The sequence below is a fragment of the Scardinius erythrophthalmus genome (genome assembly GCF_964197995.2).
Source record: "Scardinius erythrophthalmus genome assembly, chromosome: 16".
In the NCBI taxonomy this organism is placed as follows: Eukaryota; Metazoa; Chordata; class Actinopteri; order Cypriniformes; family Leuciscidae; genus Scardinius; species Scardinius erythrophthalmus.
In genome coordinates this window covers 8,760,827-8,781,012 of record NC_138236.1, presented here as the reverse complement: position 1 = coordinate 8,781,012, position 20,186 = coordinate 8,760,827, and the positions used below count along the sequence as shown (strand labels likewise).

Below are 20,186 nucleotides of genomic sequence, written 5' to 3'. Positions count from 1 at the left end.
CTAACTTGGCGCTGTGCATTATAGTCAAACATCTCCTCTTTGGTCTTGTCTGTCCAAAGGACATTGTTCCAGAAATCTTGAGGTTTGTTCAGATGCAACTTTGAATGAATTTGCTGGGACGTCCACTCCTGGGAAGATTGGCAACTGTTTTGAATGTTTTTCACTTATGAATAATCTTAAGACTTCAAATTGTTTGGAAATGGCCATATAATCCTTCCCAGATTGATGGCAGCAATGATTGCTTCTCTAAGATTATTGCTGATGTCTTTCCTCCTTGCCATTGTGTTAACACACATGTGAATGCTCCAGACCAGCAAACTGCCAAAACTTCTGCTTTCAGAGGTGATGATCACACTTGCTGAAGATCAGGTAGGCTAGTCAAAGACATTTGATTAGCAACGCCTGACTGTTACTTTCCCTCTTAATTCCTATGGAAGCAGAAAGCTTGTACTTAGTTTGTCCCATTCAAGTTTTTTAAACATGCAAATCAAGCATCATCTTGTTAAAATGTCCCTGCTAAAAACGCATTAAACCAGTCTAAACACGTGCTGCTGTCCCAGTCTGATCTGTTAAAAGATGCTCTAAAACCAGATATAGTTTAAAGACTTTTTTTTCAGCAAAAGCTTTTTATGATAAAATGTTGCATAAAATGTGCCCTAACACCACTTCTTGCCAAAGATTGTGTGCTGATCTTAACCGATTCCTGCTGTCATTCCTGCTGTTTATAGGGATTTGGGGAACTTTCAAACTGGCCAAACTGTTAGACCGACTGAAAGACCAGCAAGCCACCCTACGCTGCTTTAGGCTGAATAAATCATATTATACAACATTTAGGACCTACTTTATGAGCAATAAAAGTCATTCATGTCACTTAAAAAATTCACAATTGTTATCCAAACAAAACCGTACTTTATGCCAGTAGTACTTAGGCCTCAAAGAGTACTCAAATAAGTAACTTTGCAGGCAGCGACATCTAGTGTTAGCTTTAGGGAAATACAGTTTTACAAAATAAAACCTGTCATCTCTCTCGTGCAAATCAACTAAATAAATTCACAAAAACAATTATGTGTTTGGGCTACATTTAGATACTGAGATCAGAAACAGCTACAAACATGCAAGATAGCATAAATCTGTGTAGATGAAGAGGAAGAGTGCTGCACGTGACTGAACCAAAGAACCACATAAACCGTGTTGTTCAAGTATAAATTCCTGGTTTGTGAAGTCTAAACAGGCATGTTTCCGAACAGGCCACATATAAAAACAGGAGTCTTATATTTGGACCCAGGAGCTATTTATTGCTTGACTGGAATGGAAGGATGTTTACAAAAAAAAAGAAAAAAACAGTGCTGTAAAATGTTCCATGTGACCATTTGTAAAAACAATGCTGGTATTCAAACTTTTTGCATTTTAAAAATCATAAAGCCCTTTGCTATAATCAAAACTAACCAGTCTATCCACATCTTAAGAAGTTTTAGTAAGAAAGCTGGCTATTTTCAATGCATTAACAAAATATGTGGTTTTAAAATATACACTTGTGCTTAATTAACACAGAAAGCAGCAGTCAGTTGTACAGCACAGGAGGGAAGCGTAAGGGCAGATTAGTGTCTCGGAAAACTTGCAGTCCGTTCATCTCCGCGGGCATTTAAACAAACACATTTGGGCCTTTCACGCACATACCTCCGAAAAAAGACATCGGTTTGGAATGAGATTTAAAGCACTTCATCGCTTAGCATGCTTACAAAAACACAATCTGGGCTTACATGGAACAAGATAAAGCACAAAAGAAAAATATACAACATTTCTAGTTCCACACAGTAAAAAAAAGACAGATTGTTTCAATAAAAAAATCTATGACTGTACACCCCTGACATCCCTTGCACAGCGAAACATGATAATCACAGGGCCATAAAAACATCGTCTTGCTGTCACCACATTTATCTCAACATCTTAACTGACTTAAGGACATTTGTGTATACAGTGCAATATTTACCAGTTACCTTTAAAAAAGATTATTTCATGATTGTATCCAATATTTTATCCATATTCCTGTGCCATAAACCAGGTAATTATAAATCATTCATTTCAACATGATCGAACCCTGATTTTTTTCCAAAATATATTATTTCAGGACATATAACTATAAAAACATCAGGTATGAGTACTTCTTTTAGAAATACAGTGCATCTTTTTGTACTTGTTAACTCATAAGATAAGACTACAATGGCGCAGAAAACACACTCCAATAGGGCCGAAAACTTCATTTGTGTACTCGTACAAAAGAATGACTTTTTTTTTTTCTCAGTGTAAAAATTGTAATGCAAAATAATAGAAGCGATTCCCAAACCGAGAAACCGCTAGATAGGAATAATTTCTACTTCAACTGTGAAATTAAGACTCGTGTAAAAAAATAAAAACGGTTTAAAACTGGTCCAACATGCCAGTTAGTAACTGACTGAAATGGAAATATTAAGAATTTTTTTTGCTTTGGGTAAAAAAAATTCTCATGTATAAAAAATTTTTTGTCAAAAGGGAAAAAAGCTTTTGAATACAACAGCAGTTTGCTGGTGAAAACACGAGCAAGCCTCATTCAGTTCCATTAGAATTAAGTTTCTCATTCTCTGGTCTTGCTGCTGTGGGGTCTGCTGGTTGGTTGTTTCCCTTCCGGCAAGGAATACCGCGAATTTTCAAAAAGTAGACAAAGTCAGCAAAGAAGGCCACCGTGGCCATGAAGCCAAATGCCTGTAATACAGGAAAGACAGGTAAATGTTAGCCAGTCGGTATGTTGTCATATCATATAAAGCACAGATGAAGCAGCATCATACCACAGTGCCCTTCTCCAGGCTCGTCTGATTATTGTCTGCCGCAAACACAATGCTGGCAATGAGGAACAGGAATGCCATTGCTGCTGTGTATCCAAAATCCTATGGGAAAATGAAAAGAAGTTTAAATTGGATAAAAACTGTAGATTAGAATACTTGATTCTGACTGGTAAGATGCGGTCAAATATTTTAGTGTAGAACATAATAAACTAAAATATAAAAAATATATTATCAACAACATAATAATAATAATAATGTTATTATCATAAGTTGATATCATTCATAATAATAATAATAATAAGTTGATACTATTATTGTTATTATCATCATCATTAATAATATCAACATATTAATAAATAAGTTGATATTATTATTAACAATATGTTAATATTATTATCATTATAATATTAATAACAACATTGTTGTTAATGATAATGTTTTAAAGGGGGGGTGAAATGCTCATTTTCACTCAATCTCCTGTTAATCTTGAGTACCTATAGAGTAGTATTGCATCCTTCATATCTCCAAAAAGTCTTTAGTTTTATTATATTTATAAAAGAAAGATAGGCTGTACCGAGTCTTTCCGGAAAAAAACGAGCGGCTGAAGGCGGGCCGTGTGGACGGAGTTAAAGCTGTGCTAACGCGCCGAACTAACAACACACAGAGACATTTGAAGCAGTTTTACTCACCGCCCGGTTCCAACGCACGACCGCGAACCTTTATCATTGTGACTAGGGATGGGCATCGTTAAGAAATTATCGATATCGATGCCATTGTCGAGTCTGCTTATCGATGCGATTCCTTATCGATTCCCATATCGATTCCTGTACCATTTGCTGCACACTTACAGCGTGGCTTTGAGAGTTGTTGGCTTTGAATGTCTAATTTAAAGTGGTTTTAGAGAATGAAAACCAAGTGTGCAATATCAATACAGAAGTTGAATGCTTTGACATTTCTAAAAAAAGTAAACATTTCTAAAACAAAGCTTTGTATTGTAAACACACTTAGTCGTGTGTGCTAAACTATAAAAGAGTAAACAACGCATCATGGTTTACATTTTAACTTTAACTTTTATTGTTTTCACAAAAACTTCAATTAATCATTTAACATTTAAAAATTTCTAGCAGTTCTTGTGCAGGAGAACAAGCATGTCTGCTTTTTCTGGGAGGATCCTTGATCTCTCCAGGCTGATCATTGGTTACTTACATCTAGCATTAATGTTTTGATATAATTTATAAGCCAACCTACCATTGTTTGTGGAGCGCAGGCTGTCAAATATAGTGCACTCCTGGTATTTAATGCCATGGATGTTATTTAAATGTTTGAGCATATTTGTTGTGCTCCCCCCTGAGATGCTGACACGCATATAAATGATGACAGTTATATGAAATATGCGTCCGAGGTTTTGCGTTCCCAAACGTACATTATCGGAAACCTAAACAAACAGCACATGAGGAGACTGAGTATATGTGGAGCAGCGTTTACTATGAACGGAGCTGATCTGCACGCATATAAATAATTAAAGCCTCGTGCTTCTCTGTAAAAAAAAAACAGCGCATATATTTTTTGCGCATATCACAGCCTTTACGATTTCATGATAGCACTCTGCTATTTTATGATTGTAACTTGTTTTAAATAGATCGCGTAGCCTTAGAAAACGGTGTAATAATGCGCTTCATGGATTCGATCTAAACAGGCTATGAAAATGTGAACTTGGAATATAAATCTGACGGCACGCACTTATCACACTGTTGGATTGACTTGGTTTACTTCTGTTGGCGGTAAAGAAGTTCAAAACAGACTAGCGCGCGAGCCGACAGCATCACCACCACTACCATCTCTCTCTCTCTCTCTCTCTCTCTCTCTCTCTCTCATCAGAGATGACGTTTCACGGCCAAATCAAATAAACAATCGGAGGAGAGCCCTTCTAGCCAATCAGAGGTGAAAAAGGTGGTAGCCTACCTTCTCCTACCATCCTGGGGAAAAAAAAAATATTGCACGCGGGAATGGCGCTTTTGGGGGATTTAAAAATCCAGTCACATACTGTGACGTCGTGCCGCGACGCGGGAATGGACGGAACGGAACGTTCGGAATCGTTAGTGGAATCGTTAACGTGTGGACGTGTACGATTCCGATGGATCGGAATGTTTGGAACCGGTTCCAAACCGGAACTTGGAACCGATTCCCAAGCCTAATTGTGACTGCTCGATCCTTAAGCATTAGACGATCTGCAAATCCGTCGATCTGGGCTTTGTTTATAAAACAAGCATCGTCAAAATGCAGGGAACAAACAGTCTTGCACAACCTCCGTTGATGCTCTGGAAAAACAAACTCCATCCACTGGTCCCTTAACACTGGGTTCTTTGGGAATCTGTGCAGGGTTTTCTTGCCCTGGCAACCAAAAACCCACTTCTTTGGTGACATTGACTTCCCTAAAGACGAGCACAGCGTTTTGATGGGCGTACTGCTTTCGCTCTCTTGCTCTGGTCTACGGTTGCGCGCGCGCGCCCGCGTCCTTCCGGAGAAGTGCCCTTAGGACCCGTATAAGGAAATTCCGCTACATCTGACGTCACACATGCCCATACTCGGAAAAAACTTTCCGAAACTTGTGACAAACCGGAAGGAGCATTTTTGGAACAGAAATACTCCTTCAAACGTACAATTTAATTTTTGAAACTTTGTCCATGTTTAGCATGGGAATCCAACTCTTTAACAGTGTAAAAAACTCAGTATGCATGAAATAGCATTCCACCCCCCCTTTAATGAATATTTCAATAACATTTCTTATAAGTTAATATTTTATTAACAACAACATGTTGATATTTAAATAATAATAATCATAATTTGATATTAATAATAAGTTATCATATCAACAATATTATTATTACTATTATTATTGTTGTTGTTGATGATAATGTTCTGATTAATGTTTTTACATGTCTTATTATTAATATGTTGATATTTAAATAATAATAATAATAATATTGAGATATTATTATTGCTATGCTATAATTAATAACAACAACAATAATATAATTATTATTATTATTATTAATATCAAGATATTGCAAGTAATAATAATAATAATAATAATAATAATAGTAGTAGTAGTAGTAGTAGTAGTAGTAATAGGAGGAGATTTAAAAGCATGTTTTTGTGTTTGTGCCTTACCAGAGTAGGCCAGCTGTTAATTCCGACTCTCTGGTGCAACGTTGTGGCCAGGAGGATGAGGAGCAACAGTGTGAAGAGGAAGGCTGTGCAACTGACAAACTCAAAGAAGTAGAGCGGTCCACAGTGTGAACAGTTGGACACGACCTCCTCCATCACAAACGCCACGAACGAAAGGAGCTGAGGGGACACAGAAATTAAACCCAAATGCATTAATTAACCACCAGCTTTCAGTATTGGCTGATTTAGTGTAAATACCTCTATCCTGTAATACAAGACAGTTTGAAAGATTTGTTTGGATTTTCCTCAGTGACAAAATATTGTATTTAATCTGAAGGAAGCTGCTGTATTAGGGCACATGCATCCGCAGGTCACAATTAGAAACTGAAAGAAGCAGGTGTGCTGTAAATACAGCAGTTACAGGTAGGGGATTCCCATTACCAAGGACACTCACTCTGGGAAAACACACACACACACCCAAGCGAACAATTTATTTAATTGTGTTTCCTTTTCACTAATATCACATGCATGAAAGACGTGATATCATCATGCTGAACTTATTCTGTTTAAGTCACATGGAAAATTATTAAATGATCTTCCAGTCCAAAGATGAAGTATTCACAGTTACATCAATTCCAGGAGACTTTTCACTCCACTTCCCTTTAGAAAACTACAACAGGCACAAAATGACACTGTAAATGACGCAGCCAAGCTATGAGGTGACTCAAATAATTATGAGAAGTCCCTCAAAATAACCCTGGCTATTGTTTGCTCTGATGAATATTTCTACATCATTTCTGCTGTTAAACTCTAGTCTTGGTAAGGAAACAATACATTTTTAAATCATTAAATAAAATGTATAGCAATAACTAATATGCTTGAAGTTTTAACACAGTTTGAAAACCTAAATACATTGTTATAAATCACTATGACAAGGAGGAAACAATATGGAAAATAATAATAATAGTAATAATAAACCATTTTATCAATCTTCTAACATGCCCATCACAAACAGTTGGTGTTTGCCTGACATTCACCTGGTAAAAAGAGAACAGATTCAGGAAAAAAAAAAAAAAAGAAAAAACCTGTATAACAAGTGCTGAGGAGGAACAGGAAATCATAAGTGTTCTCATTTATACAAGTTACAATTTAATCAGAAGCAACGTAAAGCCAGACCAACCCACATGTCTGACTCATAACGCTTTGAGCCCTGACTTCTAGGAAGGAACAGGGCAAGTCCACAACACACAAATGTTATTGTTGCTTAAGAAACAGAACCTTATCACAACCACACAGAATCAATTCAAAATCTTCCATCCAAATGAGCCGGATAAACCATAATTGCTTTTCAACAGAATAAAGACACTGCCCGCTCACCGCCCCCCACCAAAAAAAAAACATGAGGCTTATTTTAGATGGTAATGAGTGAAATTACCTCAAATGTAACAAAGCACGCTAAATTAAAATGGTTAAATGAAAGCATATCTGATTTCAGTCTGAAGTCTAAATGTAAAAACACTGAAAGCATTGCTACAGGAGCTCCGGAAAAATGATTTCATTAAGTGCTAAAAAGCGCGAAAAACCTTCAGAGCATCACATCTCTTCACACTACAGTACAGTAACTTGATTGTGGTCAGATATCAATTATCTGCTGAACACATTGGGTAGATTGGTTTCACTCGACACAACTGGGTGTGCCTGCATAAAAAAGCTGTCTAGCTAACTTAAGAAACAATATCTAAACAATACTGTATTTTTAACAGATATTCCAAGTGTTACCAATGGGAATTCTTTGACTATTTAAAACAGACACAGATATTTTTGTACCACTGAGATGTTATTGTAGTTTTTATTAATATTTGGGTGAACTATCCCTTTAACATTAATTTTTATGGCTTTAGATTTAGCTTCAGGTAATAACCATGAACAGAGCAGCTGCAAACATCCAGTGGCTTTATATAGTACTTAAAGGTGCAGTAAGCGTTTTCTGAGAAGCCCTGTTGAAAGTGAATCGGACCAGAACCAAAACACATTTGTAGCCAATCAGCAGTAAGGGGCGTGTCCACTCATTAGGGGGAGGTGCCTGTGTTGCATAGCATGTTTGTGAATTTGGAGGCGGAGCTATAAAGATGGGGGTGTGCTTGTTTTGGTGATTTCAAATATCAACAGCGTTTTCTCAGAAATCGCGTATTGCACCTTTACCTAAGAAACCTTTAGGTTTGTAGATAATAGTTTGGTTAAGTGGTTTGAGGATGTAGCATGTAGATGAGGAAAGATCCTGTCCTTACTAGGGCGTTTAACTGTACGTTCACACCGCCGCCGGCGAGAGCTCTCACCGCCCTGCCAACGACGCTGGAGAAAGATTCGGGGACGCTCTAATACTCTGACGTAGATCGAAGGCGTGATCTTTTTAAACCAATGTTTACAGGATTGTGTTCTCTGGAATCCTCTAAGGCGCAGGACTTCTACATTCTGATTGGTTGCTGCCGAACCACGTCATAGCTTATTACCATAAAGTTGACCTGACTTCAACTCTCCTCGCCGCTCTCACTGTCCAAGACGCGCCGCCCTCGCCTCGCCGCCGGCTCTCATTGAAAATTAATGACTTCCAGCCACTTTGACGCTCTCACCGGCACTGGTGTGAACGCACAGTGTTAACCAGCTTCAGCATTGCAACTGACCTAGATGAGGTTTCACATGGAAAGTACCAGGTGTTTCAGGAGAAAATTAGAAGTAAGGAATTTCAAACATCAGGGCATAAAAAATAATAGTCTTAATCTCAAGCTATATTATGTTTCTTAATTCAAAAGGACAGACTCAATCCTCAGAAAGAAGTATTGTTTACAATTTAAACTGTACATGATTAAATTCTAAGTCATTAGGTTTTTGTTCCGTGTCATTAGATCAATGCGTGTCACAAGGAGAACACTAGGGTACATGGACAAAAAACCCCAGCAGCATTTCCCTGAATACGCACAGGAGAAATACTTGATAAAATCTAATTTCCTGAGAAACATGAGACCAAGCCCTGGACTGTATGAGTATATACTCATAAGGATTTGACCTTTATGTGGTAATTATTGGCTAAATTGAATGTGTTCTGATGTGTACTTCCCTGTCCTTAAAGATTCTTGCTTTTAGAAAACTTTTTGACTCGCCACAACATACTGTGAAAGTTGAGTCTGTAATTGGATTTAGCATCTGCTCTCTAATTGCATTCACAGTTTAAACCCAGACAGGCATTTCTTACACCTGATATCACTTAGCATGTCACATGCAAGCAGACAATGCCCTTAGGCATCTTTTTTTTAGATGTGCAAATTCAAACACTTAAATAAATCGACAACCAATGAGTGACGCTGAAAATGATAAAACTGATATAGGTTGTTCAATGGCTAATGCTAAAAGCTAAAGATTAAGTAGGCTATACAGTGGACTGGATTCTGATTTTTTCAGACCACATTCAAAGTCTATATAAACCACAAAATAAATTAAAAGTATTTAATTTTAAAACAAAGCAACTGAATGAACTAAAATGAATAAGAAACATTTTAGATTCTAGGTCTAGGTCACTCATCAAATCAAGAAAATTTACCAAATTGAATTCCTTCGTTCATTTGAAGCACATAAACATTTGAAACATTTTCATATCCAATAACATGGAGCATCAGATTTTGCATGAATCTGTCAAGTCCATGGTAGTACTTGGAATTAAAAAGGGAAGGTCTGTCTAACGCTTATTGTGTGCAAGATAAGCAACGTAAACACTGCAGTAGTTAAAGAAGAATGACGTTGAACCTTTATACGAAATAAACCATGACCTCGCCTTACATGAGTCTACTGCATCTCTATCCAAAGCACAGTGAACCTGAGTGAACCAAGATGCATGCAGCATGATAAATTACACAATTCAGTTTGACACATATGGAAGATACCACTGAAATGGAGGGAATCTCTAACTTGAACAATGGCCAACAGTCTCAAACTCCCAATTTTTTTTACAAAAAGCCCCATGATCAACAGCCAAGCGGCATATGACTGCAATTCTGAAATGCCCAAGCTTGTTAAGAAAATAAGCGTGGCTTATAATTGCAGACAAAAAGTTGCCACAGCCAAATTAGGACATTTGCATTATCAAAGATGTGTGAGACATGGCAGTGGATTCATTTAGCTGAATGCTTCATTAACATGTAACAGTATCCACAATATTCTATTAGCACTTTAAAATAACAGCAGTCATATTACAACCCCACCTTTTACATATGTCAACGTACTGCCAGCATTGCTGTTTACTATTATACACTTGCAGAGAAACTTACACAATGGAGTTCCAATAATGCCAGCTTAACTTGAATTGTGTTTTAACAGTCATTACACCAGACTAACCACTTAGACACAATGAACTTTAATTCAAACCATGTCCCACTGTTTACTTTTGTTTGAAGGGTTATACACAATACCGGTCAAAAGTTTGGAAACATTAAGATTTGTAATATTTTTGAAAGAAGTCTCTTAAGCTCACCAAGGCTGTATTTATTGTATCAAAAATATAGTAAAAACAGTAATATTATTAAACTTTAAAATAGCTGTTTTCTGTTTTAATATCATTTTAAATGCTATTTATTTATGTGATGTCAAAGCTGAATTTTCAGCATCATTACTCCAGTCTTTAATGTCACATGATCCTTCAGAAATCTTAGTAAAATGCTGATTTTGTGCTCAATTAATATCAACTATTATTGGTGCTCAATTATCAATAATGCTTCTGATTTTCATCAATGTTGAAAACCACTTTTGCAAGTTTAATATTTTTGTGGAAACCATGATACATTTTTGTCTGGATTCTTTGATGAATAGAAAGATAAACAGAAGAGCATTTATTTGAAACAGATCTTTTGTAACAATATAAATGTCTTTACTGTCTCTTTTGATCAATTTAATGCATCCTTGCTGAATAAAATAATAATTATTTTTTAATAATTACTTACTCCAACCCTTTAAACGTCTGTGTATCACAGTTTCCACAATTTATATGTATATATATATATATATAAATTAAGCAGCACAGCTATTTTCAACATTGATAATAATAATGAATGAATGTTTCTTGAGCAGCAACTCAGCACATTAGAATAATTTCTGAAGGATCATGTGACAATGAAGACTGGAGTAATGATGCTAAAAATTCAGCTTTACCATTACAGAAATATATATACACATTTTAAAACAGAAAGCAGGAATTTTAAAGTGTAGGCCTACTAATATTTCACAATATTGCTGTTTTACTGTATTTTTGATCAGATAAATAAAGCCTTAGTGAGCAGAAGAGACTTCTTTCAGAAACAGAAACAAAATTCTTAATGTTTCCAAACTTTTGACTGGTAGCCTACATATAAATAACATATTTAAAGGCAGTAATATTTCGAGATCACATTCTACAAATGGTCACATTTGATTTCAGACCAACGTGCTGCTTACCACTTCAATCACTTTGATCACAAAGGGAATTTTCTCCAGATTCTCTGATGGCACGATTAACCATTTTCTGGATTTGGGCTGCTGCTCTGTTGTGGTGTTGTACACAGAGTCTGTAGTGGCCATACTGTATATCTGAAAACGAGAAGTATATTAACCCTTAATCGCTGTTAAAAAAGGACAACATTTAGGCTGTTTGGGGTCATTTTGACCCCAAACTTTTAAAGAGCAATTGCATAAGGAAATATACATTTTTTATATGGAAAACTATATATCATTTTTTTTATTTACTTCTCAACTATACATTTATGCTGTGTTTTTGTGGAAATTTTGAAGTTTTTTACCTATTTACTGCACAATTACATAACTAGGCCATAAATTGGCTCATGAAAAATGATTTTTTAAAGAAAAAATCACTTAAATGATGATCTTAATTAAATCTAAATAGTTTTTGGACATTGCTCTATGTGTTAGAGATAGAATACTGACATCTGCTGGTTTGTGGAAAAACTTTAGAAATTATAATTAAAGAAAGAAAGTGCAATGACCACATATATCCAATAGAGGGCCATAGAGACTCATTCATTTTCACTTTATTGTTTGTGATGCTTCAACTTCTCCTCACAACTTTGATATATATATTTTGTGAATATTTCTTTAAACATTTTGAAATACATAAAAAATCTGTATTTTTGTCAGAGTTAGAATTTGTTGTTGTTTTCTGATATATTTTGAATTATCTGCTTTTGCAAATTATTATACATACATTTGCAGAACCATTACAAGTCACCACTATGACATGACTGTGGTGTGTGTGTGTGTGTGTGTGTGTGTGTGTGTGTGTGTGTGTGTGTGTGTGTGTGTGTGTGTGTGTGTGTGTGTGTGTGTGTGTGTGTGTGTGTGCGTAAACAAGCTTGTTCCATGTTGCATATGTGACATTTTTCAGATTTATGCCAGTTTAGTTGATTTTATTTGCCAATTTCTATAAAAATGCTCTCTGTTGCAGTGACATAGATGTGTGTGTTTGTGTGTGTGTGTGTATGAGATAGAAAGTTCGTTCCACTTTGGGTTTATGCTCTAGGACCAGACCTTGATTTAAATGTAATTTTTTTTTAGATTTATGCCAGTTTTGTTTATTTTATTTGCCAATTTCTATAAAAATGCTCTCTGTTGCAGGGACATACACGTGTGTGTTTGTGTGTGTTTGTGTGTGTGTGTGTATGAGATAGAAAGTTTGTTCCACTTTGGGTTTATGCTCTAGGACCAGACCTTGATTTAAATGTAATTTTTTTTTAGATTTATGCCAGTTTTATTTATTTTATTTGCCAATTTCTATAAAAATGCTCTCTGTTGCAGTGACATACATGTGTGTGTTTGTGTGTGTTTGTGTGTGTGTGTGTGTGTATGAGATAGAAAGTTTGTTCCACTTTGGGTTTATGCTCTAGGACCAGACCTTGATTTAAATGTACATTTTTTTAGATTTATGCCAGTTTTGTTTATTTTATTTACCAATTTCTGTAAAAATGCTCTCTGTTGCAAACACATACATTTGTGTGTTTGTTTATGTGTTTGTGTGTGTCTGTGTGTGTGTGTGTATGAGATAGAAAGTTCGTTCTACTTTTTATTTATGCTCTAGGACCAGACCTTGGTTTATATGTATAAATTTTCAGATTTATAATGGATTTAATTTTATTTTTTTGACAAACAAAATAAAAAAAAGTCATTTTTTTAATTTTCCCATTCATTTTCAATGTGGGGTCATTTTGACCCCAAACAGCTTAAACGGTAAATTTTTTTTTACACACCTTTAGAACAACCAAATCAAGCCCAGTTTTTTTGTGCATGTTTAGATAGGTTATTTAGGAAAAGTCCCAGAGTTTCATGCCTCTAATATGAAGGTAACATTTTTAAAAAATGAAAGAAAAGTCCAGTGGGGTCATAATGACCCCAAACAGCGATTAAGGGTTAAACAGTTTAGCGGTGTAGCCTCTGCGCATATAGAAACCAGCAAAGGTAAACATATGATACTGCAAAAGGAAACAAAGTAACGAAACATCGCCAGCTGCTCGTTGAGAGAAGCGAAAGTAAACTAGTCAAAGTTAAATCTAACTAAGCTAACAGAATTGATCAACACAAAACGATCGATATAAACAAACTGCTGGATGTAATGCGACCGATTATGTGTGATAACAATATTGAGGAATGTTTAAGGGTATAATAGGCCTACCTGTTTGTTTGATCGGACGGTTGTTTTAATGTGCTCTGTTTATGCCGTTCACGCGTCCTTTGTGTGGCCAAATGTGTCTCAGTCACTTCCGCACTGCCTCCGTTTTCTTGAACGAACGAGGATGGACTTCCTACGGAGCTTGCCAAAATCCCTGACTGAACACAGAACGGTGTTTTAGTGTTTTTTCTTTCTGCTATTTATGCGTCCCTGGGTTTGTAACAGATTTCAACTCTTATTTTTGTTATATAAAGATCGCCTGAAACGTTTTTGCCGCGCCTTAATTTATTTGCTTTGAATGCCTTTAATGAAGATTTTTGCTTAACCTCGCCCAGACTGTAATAAACTTTATTATACAATTTTAAATATTACATTTAAAACGATTATGATCTGAACAAAGAGCGAAACGTTCACAAACCTTTGCAATATTTAGGCTATTTTGGGGAAATTATTATTATTATTATTTATTTATTTTTTTAAAGAGTATTTCAAAGAGATTCCCTCAGTTTTGGACATTTCCACCACATGTAGCCTAATAGTTTTGGACTTTTACCAAAACTTGGTGTTAGTTAGCCTACATGGTTAGGCTACTAAGAAGACATTAGTGTCACTCAAGAGTAGGCTACGTTTGAGATTAGACATATGATGTGTGTAGAAAAAGAAAATTATACAGAATAAGTTTATTGTGAGAAAATTCCAATCAAGCTGCAATTTTGTCATATTGGGGAGAGTGGGGACGGTGGCAAAATGTTTTGCATTTCCTTGACTTTATTGGAAAGTCATTGAACCTGATAACAGGGGACGGATGCAACAGTTCACATGGGCAGTTTTAACATTCATTAAAATGTAATAAAATCATTCTTCAACATATGATTTATTTTAATTGTGCACAGACAGGGTCTTCACTAAGTTAAATTGGCTGTATAAAGACAACGACTAGTAGCCTAAGTAACAAGGCATTTTGAAGTAACAACCAGGTTTTGGTAAATTATAGCCTATTTGAACTAAATACAAAATATTTTTTAAATCAAACTCAACACTGAAATATAATAATACTTCTGTGAACTTCTGTGAAAGCTTACAGAACTGTGTGTTTCAGTGAATGTTGGATATATTCTTCCACGGTTAAATGGCAAATGGCAAAGTCTTTTGCCTCAGACCTCAGTGTCCTGCCTTTATGCTTCACTGTGTTTGCTGCAAACATCAGAACTGAGGGACACCTCTATGCTCTGGTGTGCATTTCCTCTCTTGTGGCATTCTGAAAACAGAAACGGTCAGATGTGGCTGCTTTCTTCCAAAAAGGAAGAGGGGCTAACTGAGCATGTGTAAAATCAATATCATGTGTAAAATCAATATCATAAATATCAGCTCATTCCTGATTGGAGAAATATGTTGCAACTGCCCCCACTCTCCCAACTGCCCCCCTTCTGCCAAAAGTGTGAAAATATGATTCCATTATTTGTATTGAGAATGCATAAAATGATAGCTATGCTAAAGACAACGATTGTGACATTTTATTCCAAAAACTATAAAATGATGATGATGACCTGTTCTCAAACCCCACACCTTGTGCATGTGATCTTTGTTTTAATTGACTTAAAGGTGCCATCTTTAGGAGGACCTGTAGACAGAAATGCAATATAATATACATAACTATGTTTTCAGTGGTGTATAAAGACTTTACACAATGAACCGTTATGTTGTATTACTTTAGAATGAGACATTTCTACATACACCGTCCGCGGGTCTCCTTACATCGACGTGTTTCTACAGTAATGCGTTTCGTGCAGTTGTTCTTTGTGCAAAGAAGCTAGTTAAAGTCAGTGAATAAAACACTGGCACAATGATGAACACGTAACAATAATATTCGCAATTACATATCGTTTTACTGAATAATAAAGTAAACATCATTTCTTAATGTATCTTTGTAAAGAAAGCTCATTGCTTAACTGGCTACTCTCTGCTGTCTCAGACGATGACATCTTATCCTGTCGGCCACCGTAACTTTTGTTGGTTGCAATTCACAACCTCACCACTAGATGCCGCTAAAAATCACACACTGCACCTTTAATAAAATGTTTTGGATGGGTACTTGGAAGATGATGCAGATAGAGATTTTGTGAATGCAATACATTATTTAAAAAAAAATAATAATTAAATGAGAAAACTGTTGTTTTAATTCCTGTCTTTGATCTGTTTATATACTGTGGATCTTTATGAATCGATCAGTTTTCTCTCCTCTTTAATGGATTTGATTATAACCGTGGGTCTTAAACTTTCTGTGCAATGAAAAAAACTTGAGTAAAGACCGGTGTGAACTGACAAGAGCCTAAGGCCTCCCACATTTCATATTCAAGTCTATTTTACAAAATAGTCAACAGTCCAAAAAGCAATGGACTTTATTGTTAGCTATGCTGCAGGCCTGAATATCCAAGTAAACTTGGCAAAGACTTGGCCAGAATCTAACAAGAACTCTGAGAATATATCCCGACATTCAGCCGCTAGAGTTGATCTTGTGAGAAAAGGCAGTAGGATTCAAGTGTTCTCATGTATTCTGTGCCTCTGCATACACACACCCACCTGAAAGTACTCTTGAGTCAAAAATAAAAACCCATGGCAATGATTAGTCTCATCATAATTGTTTCTATTTTATGCAACAACTAATTTTTATTTTACTTCTCTTATTCATAAGACTTATTGAATCATTTGGTGTATGTACTTTGTCATTTTAAAAGTTAGCTCTCTGATTAGGCATGTATACAGAATGTTTCATTATTCTGCATGCTAAGGAAGTTTGCCCACTGGGGTCATGTGTTAAAAAATGCCAATTCTGTCAGTAATTACTCAACCTTCATGGCGTTCCAAACCTGTAAGACTTTCGTTAATCTTCGGAAAAAAAATGAAGATATTTTTGATGAATTTCGCCATTTAGTCCAATATTTTCTGAATAGACACGATGATCAGATTGAATTTAGGCTTTTATTCACATATAAACATTCACCAACGCATACATATGTTGTGGTAAACAGAAGCTCAAGCATGTTTGCTTGACATGCGAGAACCAATGAGGTTCATTCTCGTGTTACACATCAGTTTGAGCTTCTGCAAGAACCAATGAGGTTTGTTCTCACATGTCAAGCAAGTTCAGTTGAGCTTCTGTTTATGTTCGCTGATCAATGTTTATATGTGAATAAAAGCCTAAATTAAATCTGCTTATCATTTAAAGCGAGCAGATCTCTTCAGAAAATTTGGACTAAACTATTCAATACATATGGATTAGTCTTACGATCTCTTTATGAACTTTTTGAAGCGTTAATGTGTTAGTTGCGTATAGTGTTGTGGAGAAAAGTCATCTCTTTCTTGCAAATGAAGCTCAGGAGGCAGAGATCCAGAAGTCGAAATAAGACTATAGTGAAGAAAGCAACAAAGCCGAGATTCCTGCAGGACATCTGAATTTGTCTCTGGCCAAGGTGCCATTCTTATACATTTTTCTTTTCTGTTATTTTGCAATAAGCTAAATGTACATGTGAATGTTCCTCCTATTTCCAACAGTTAAGTTCCTCTTCTCTCGCCTTTCTCTCTAATTGTGGAATCCTGCCAATTGATGGTCAGCCCTTTCTCAGAGGCAAGATGTAACATCCAAGGACAATCAACTCTTTCTCAGAGGCAAGATGTAACATTCTCCAAGGACAATCAACTCTTTCTCAGAGGCAAGAAGCCTTCAAGTGACATATGTATTTCTGACTTTACGAAAACTGCTCAGTGGGCCACAAGACTTTCTCAGACACATCTGACCTTTGCAATAATTATTTCTCACACCATCATAATACTTCTTCTACAATTATTTTCTAGGATGAATAAAATGTTTCATCAGTAGCTGTCTACAGAGTCCGAAAGCTCTCAGATTTCATTAAAAAGATCTTCAGTTGTGTTCCGAAGATGAACGAAAGTCTTACAGATTTGGAACGACATGAGGGTGAGAAATTAATGCAAAGAATTTTCATTTTTGGGTGAACTATCTCTTGTTTCACAAACTGCTGTCTGACAGTCAATTAGCAAGACAGACTCTGAAAGTAAAGAACAAAATGATTGGGTACTCTGAGTTAACTGAAATATGTTTCTAAATAAATCCTGCCAAACTTTTGCACTCAAAAGAGTGATTCTGGTTGGATCAGTGTTGCAAAGTCTTTGAACTGAATTTGATTTCAAATTTAGATTTATGACCACATACCTGCACATAACTGCTGAAATATGAAGGCATCTAAGACCTGCAGCGCCACCTCCAGAGGTCAGTGCTTTACCAGGTGGGTGAAAGCCACATTTAAAATCAGTTTCACTGAAGACGTGTTAAAGTTACTCTGAGTTTTGTGGGATTTAAAAAATGGTTTGAACATTTAAATCCTTAAAGCAACTGATAAACTGAATGCTTTAAAACTCTCTAAATTTCTTGCAATATGATGTTATGTTTTCACTTTAATTTAAAGTGTTAGTAGCTAATGTTAAGTGTTGCTGTAATTTTATTTGTTTTTAAATGTCTATATAAATGTATTCATTTTCATTTTATTTAGTTTCAGTTATTTTATAGGCCTACTTTACGGTAAACTAGCCTAAATGAGAATGAGATTTGTTGCATCGGCAACTAGCTAAAACAGTATAGGCCTATATTATTACAGTTGTATATTTTATTTTAATTTCAGTTAACATTTTATTTCAAGTAACGGACCTGTTTTTGGTTTTAGTTTTGGTTTTAGTTAACGATATTAACCCTGCACTGAAGACCGCAACAGACCACAAGAGGGCAGGCGACATTCATAGACTGTAAAAAAAAAAAAAAAAAAAAAATCATAATAATAATAAAATAAACACGCCACCACAACAGACCAGAAGAGGGCAGGCGATATTCATAGACTGTAAAAAAAAAAAAAAAAAAAAAAAAAATCATAATAATAATAAAATAAACACGCCACCACAACAGACCACAAGAGGGCAGGCGATACTCATAGACTGTAAAAAAAAAAAAAAAAAATCATAATAATAATAAAATAAACACGGCACCACAACAGACCACAAGAGGGCAGGCGATATTCATAGACTGTAAAAAAAAAAAAAAAAAAAAAAAAATCATAATAATAATAAAATAAACACACCACCACAACAGACCACAAGAGGGCAGAATACATTCATTTAATACATAGACTGTAAAATATATATATTTAACAAGTGAGGAAATTTATCGAGACTTTCCATAATGGAGACTTTATGGAGACTTTCCACACACACACACGTGAGAATCTAGGTTATGTTCTGAGGGGTATAACATCAAGATCAATATGTTTCCAACATCAGTAGCAGACCACATTTTGTGGCTCTGGGTCATTCAGGGTTTGTGCTTGAGTAACTCTTTCACTTCTGTAAAGTATAACCCACCACTGTGAGAAATTCAGTACCTTTCTTCCTCTATTACACACAAACCATTTCCCCCTTTTTCCTGTTTGTTGGGGCATTTCAATGTAGTGAGTGTGAGCATAAGTTACCAAAGAACCATGGTTCACTTTACTTTAGCCAATGGGAGAGCTTCTTTCACTGGGCTTACAGTACTCTAGTCTAAACAGAACCTTAAAGAGGAGTTAATATGGGCGTGAGTCGCGTTTCCAAATTAGCTGGAATACTAAAATGGAATGTGGGCAGCTCTGTCCATTTCCCTCCCTACATCCATAAATATAGCATAATTATTCCCTACAGAGTTCATTTCCTCATAGTTTCCCTTCCCCATTACAGCAGACTTACAACAACCTACGATCTAGCATGTCAGCATATTCTCTTCTTTCTCTTTTGGAGGGATTTCCCTGATTGTGGTCAGGATTTTCCTGTATCTCTTGCCCAGCAACACCCACTTACTGTAACCATTAGTGAGCATGATATTAGTCACTTCTGCTGGATGTCTTAAACATTTAAATAGGTAGCATATCTAATAAGCCATATCATTTTGCTAAGTCACACTTGGCCAGAAAACACATGCCAAAACCAAAAAAAAAAAAGTAATAAAGAAAAAACAATTATGACCATTGTGACATTATTTTGATTCCACTTTCCTCTCACAATTCTCATTACAGTAATGCTTCCAGACACTTTGCTTTTTATTACTGTAATACAATAATTTTTTTAATCAGCAGTACCTCAAATATTATGATGTATAATCAAGTATAAACACTTAAATTCAATTTACTTTTTAAACTCATGTTAATGAGAATTGGGGAGATTTGCTTGTTATAAAAATGTCACAATCCAAAAAAAAAATTTTTCAGATACCCTAATTTTACGCTAAATAATATTTATTTTGATTTTGAATTCAAATGTGACACGTTCCTGGCTTTTCATGAGTGTTATTACCATGCAACAAATGCAAATTCTATACTATCTTGTATTACCACCTGTTTTGAGTCCCAAATTCTGGTTTTGAATCAGAGAGGAAGCAACACGCAACATACACAACACTAGAA

General features: G+C 35.7%; 1 protein-coding gene across 2 annotated transcripts; it reads right to left on the bottom strand.

Annotated features, from left to right (window-relative positions):
• Positions 1-894: 894 nt before the first annotated feature.
• cmtm6 (CKLF-like MARVEL transmembrane domain containing 6) lies at positions 895-13,967 on the bottom strand. 2 transcript variants are annotated; one of them, XM_081388269.1, is made up of 6 exons: positions 13,690-13,784; positions 13,268-13,349; positions 11,466-11,597; positions 5,991-6,167; positions 2,823-2,921; positions 1,278-2,739 (listed from the first exon to the last, which is right to left on the bottom strand). In XM_081388269.1, exons 2-6 carry the CDS (start codon positions 13,304-13,306, stop codon positions 2,584-2,586), a joined length of 603 nt encoding a protein of 200 aa, XP_081244395.1. In that variant the 5' UTR covers positions 13,307-13,349; positions 13,690-13,784; the 3' UTR covers positions 1,278-2,583. The 2 variants fall into 2 exon arrangements, with proteins under 2 accessions (XP_081244396.1, XP_081244395.1); XM_081388270.1 differs by lacking the exon at positions 13,268-13,349 and having other exon boundaries at positions 895-2,739; positions 13,690-13,967.
• Positions 13,968-20,186: the final 6,219 nt, after the last annotated feature.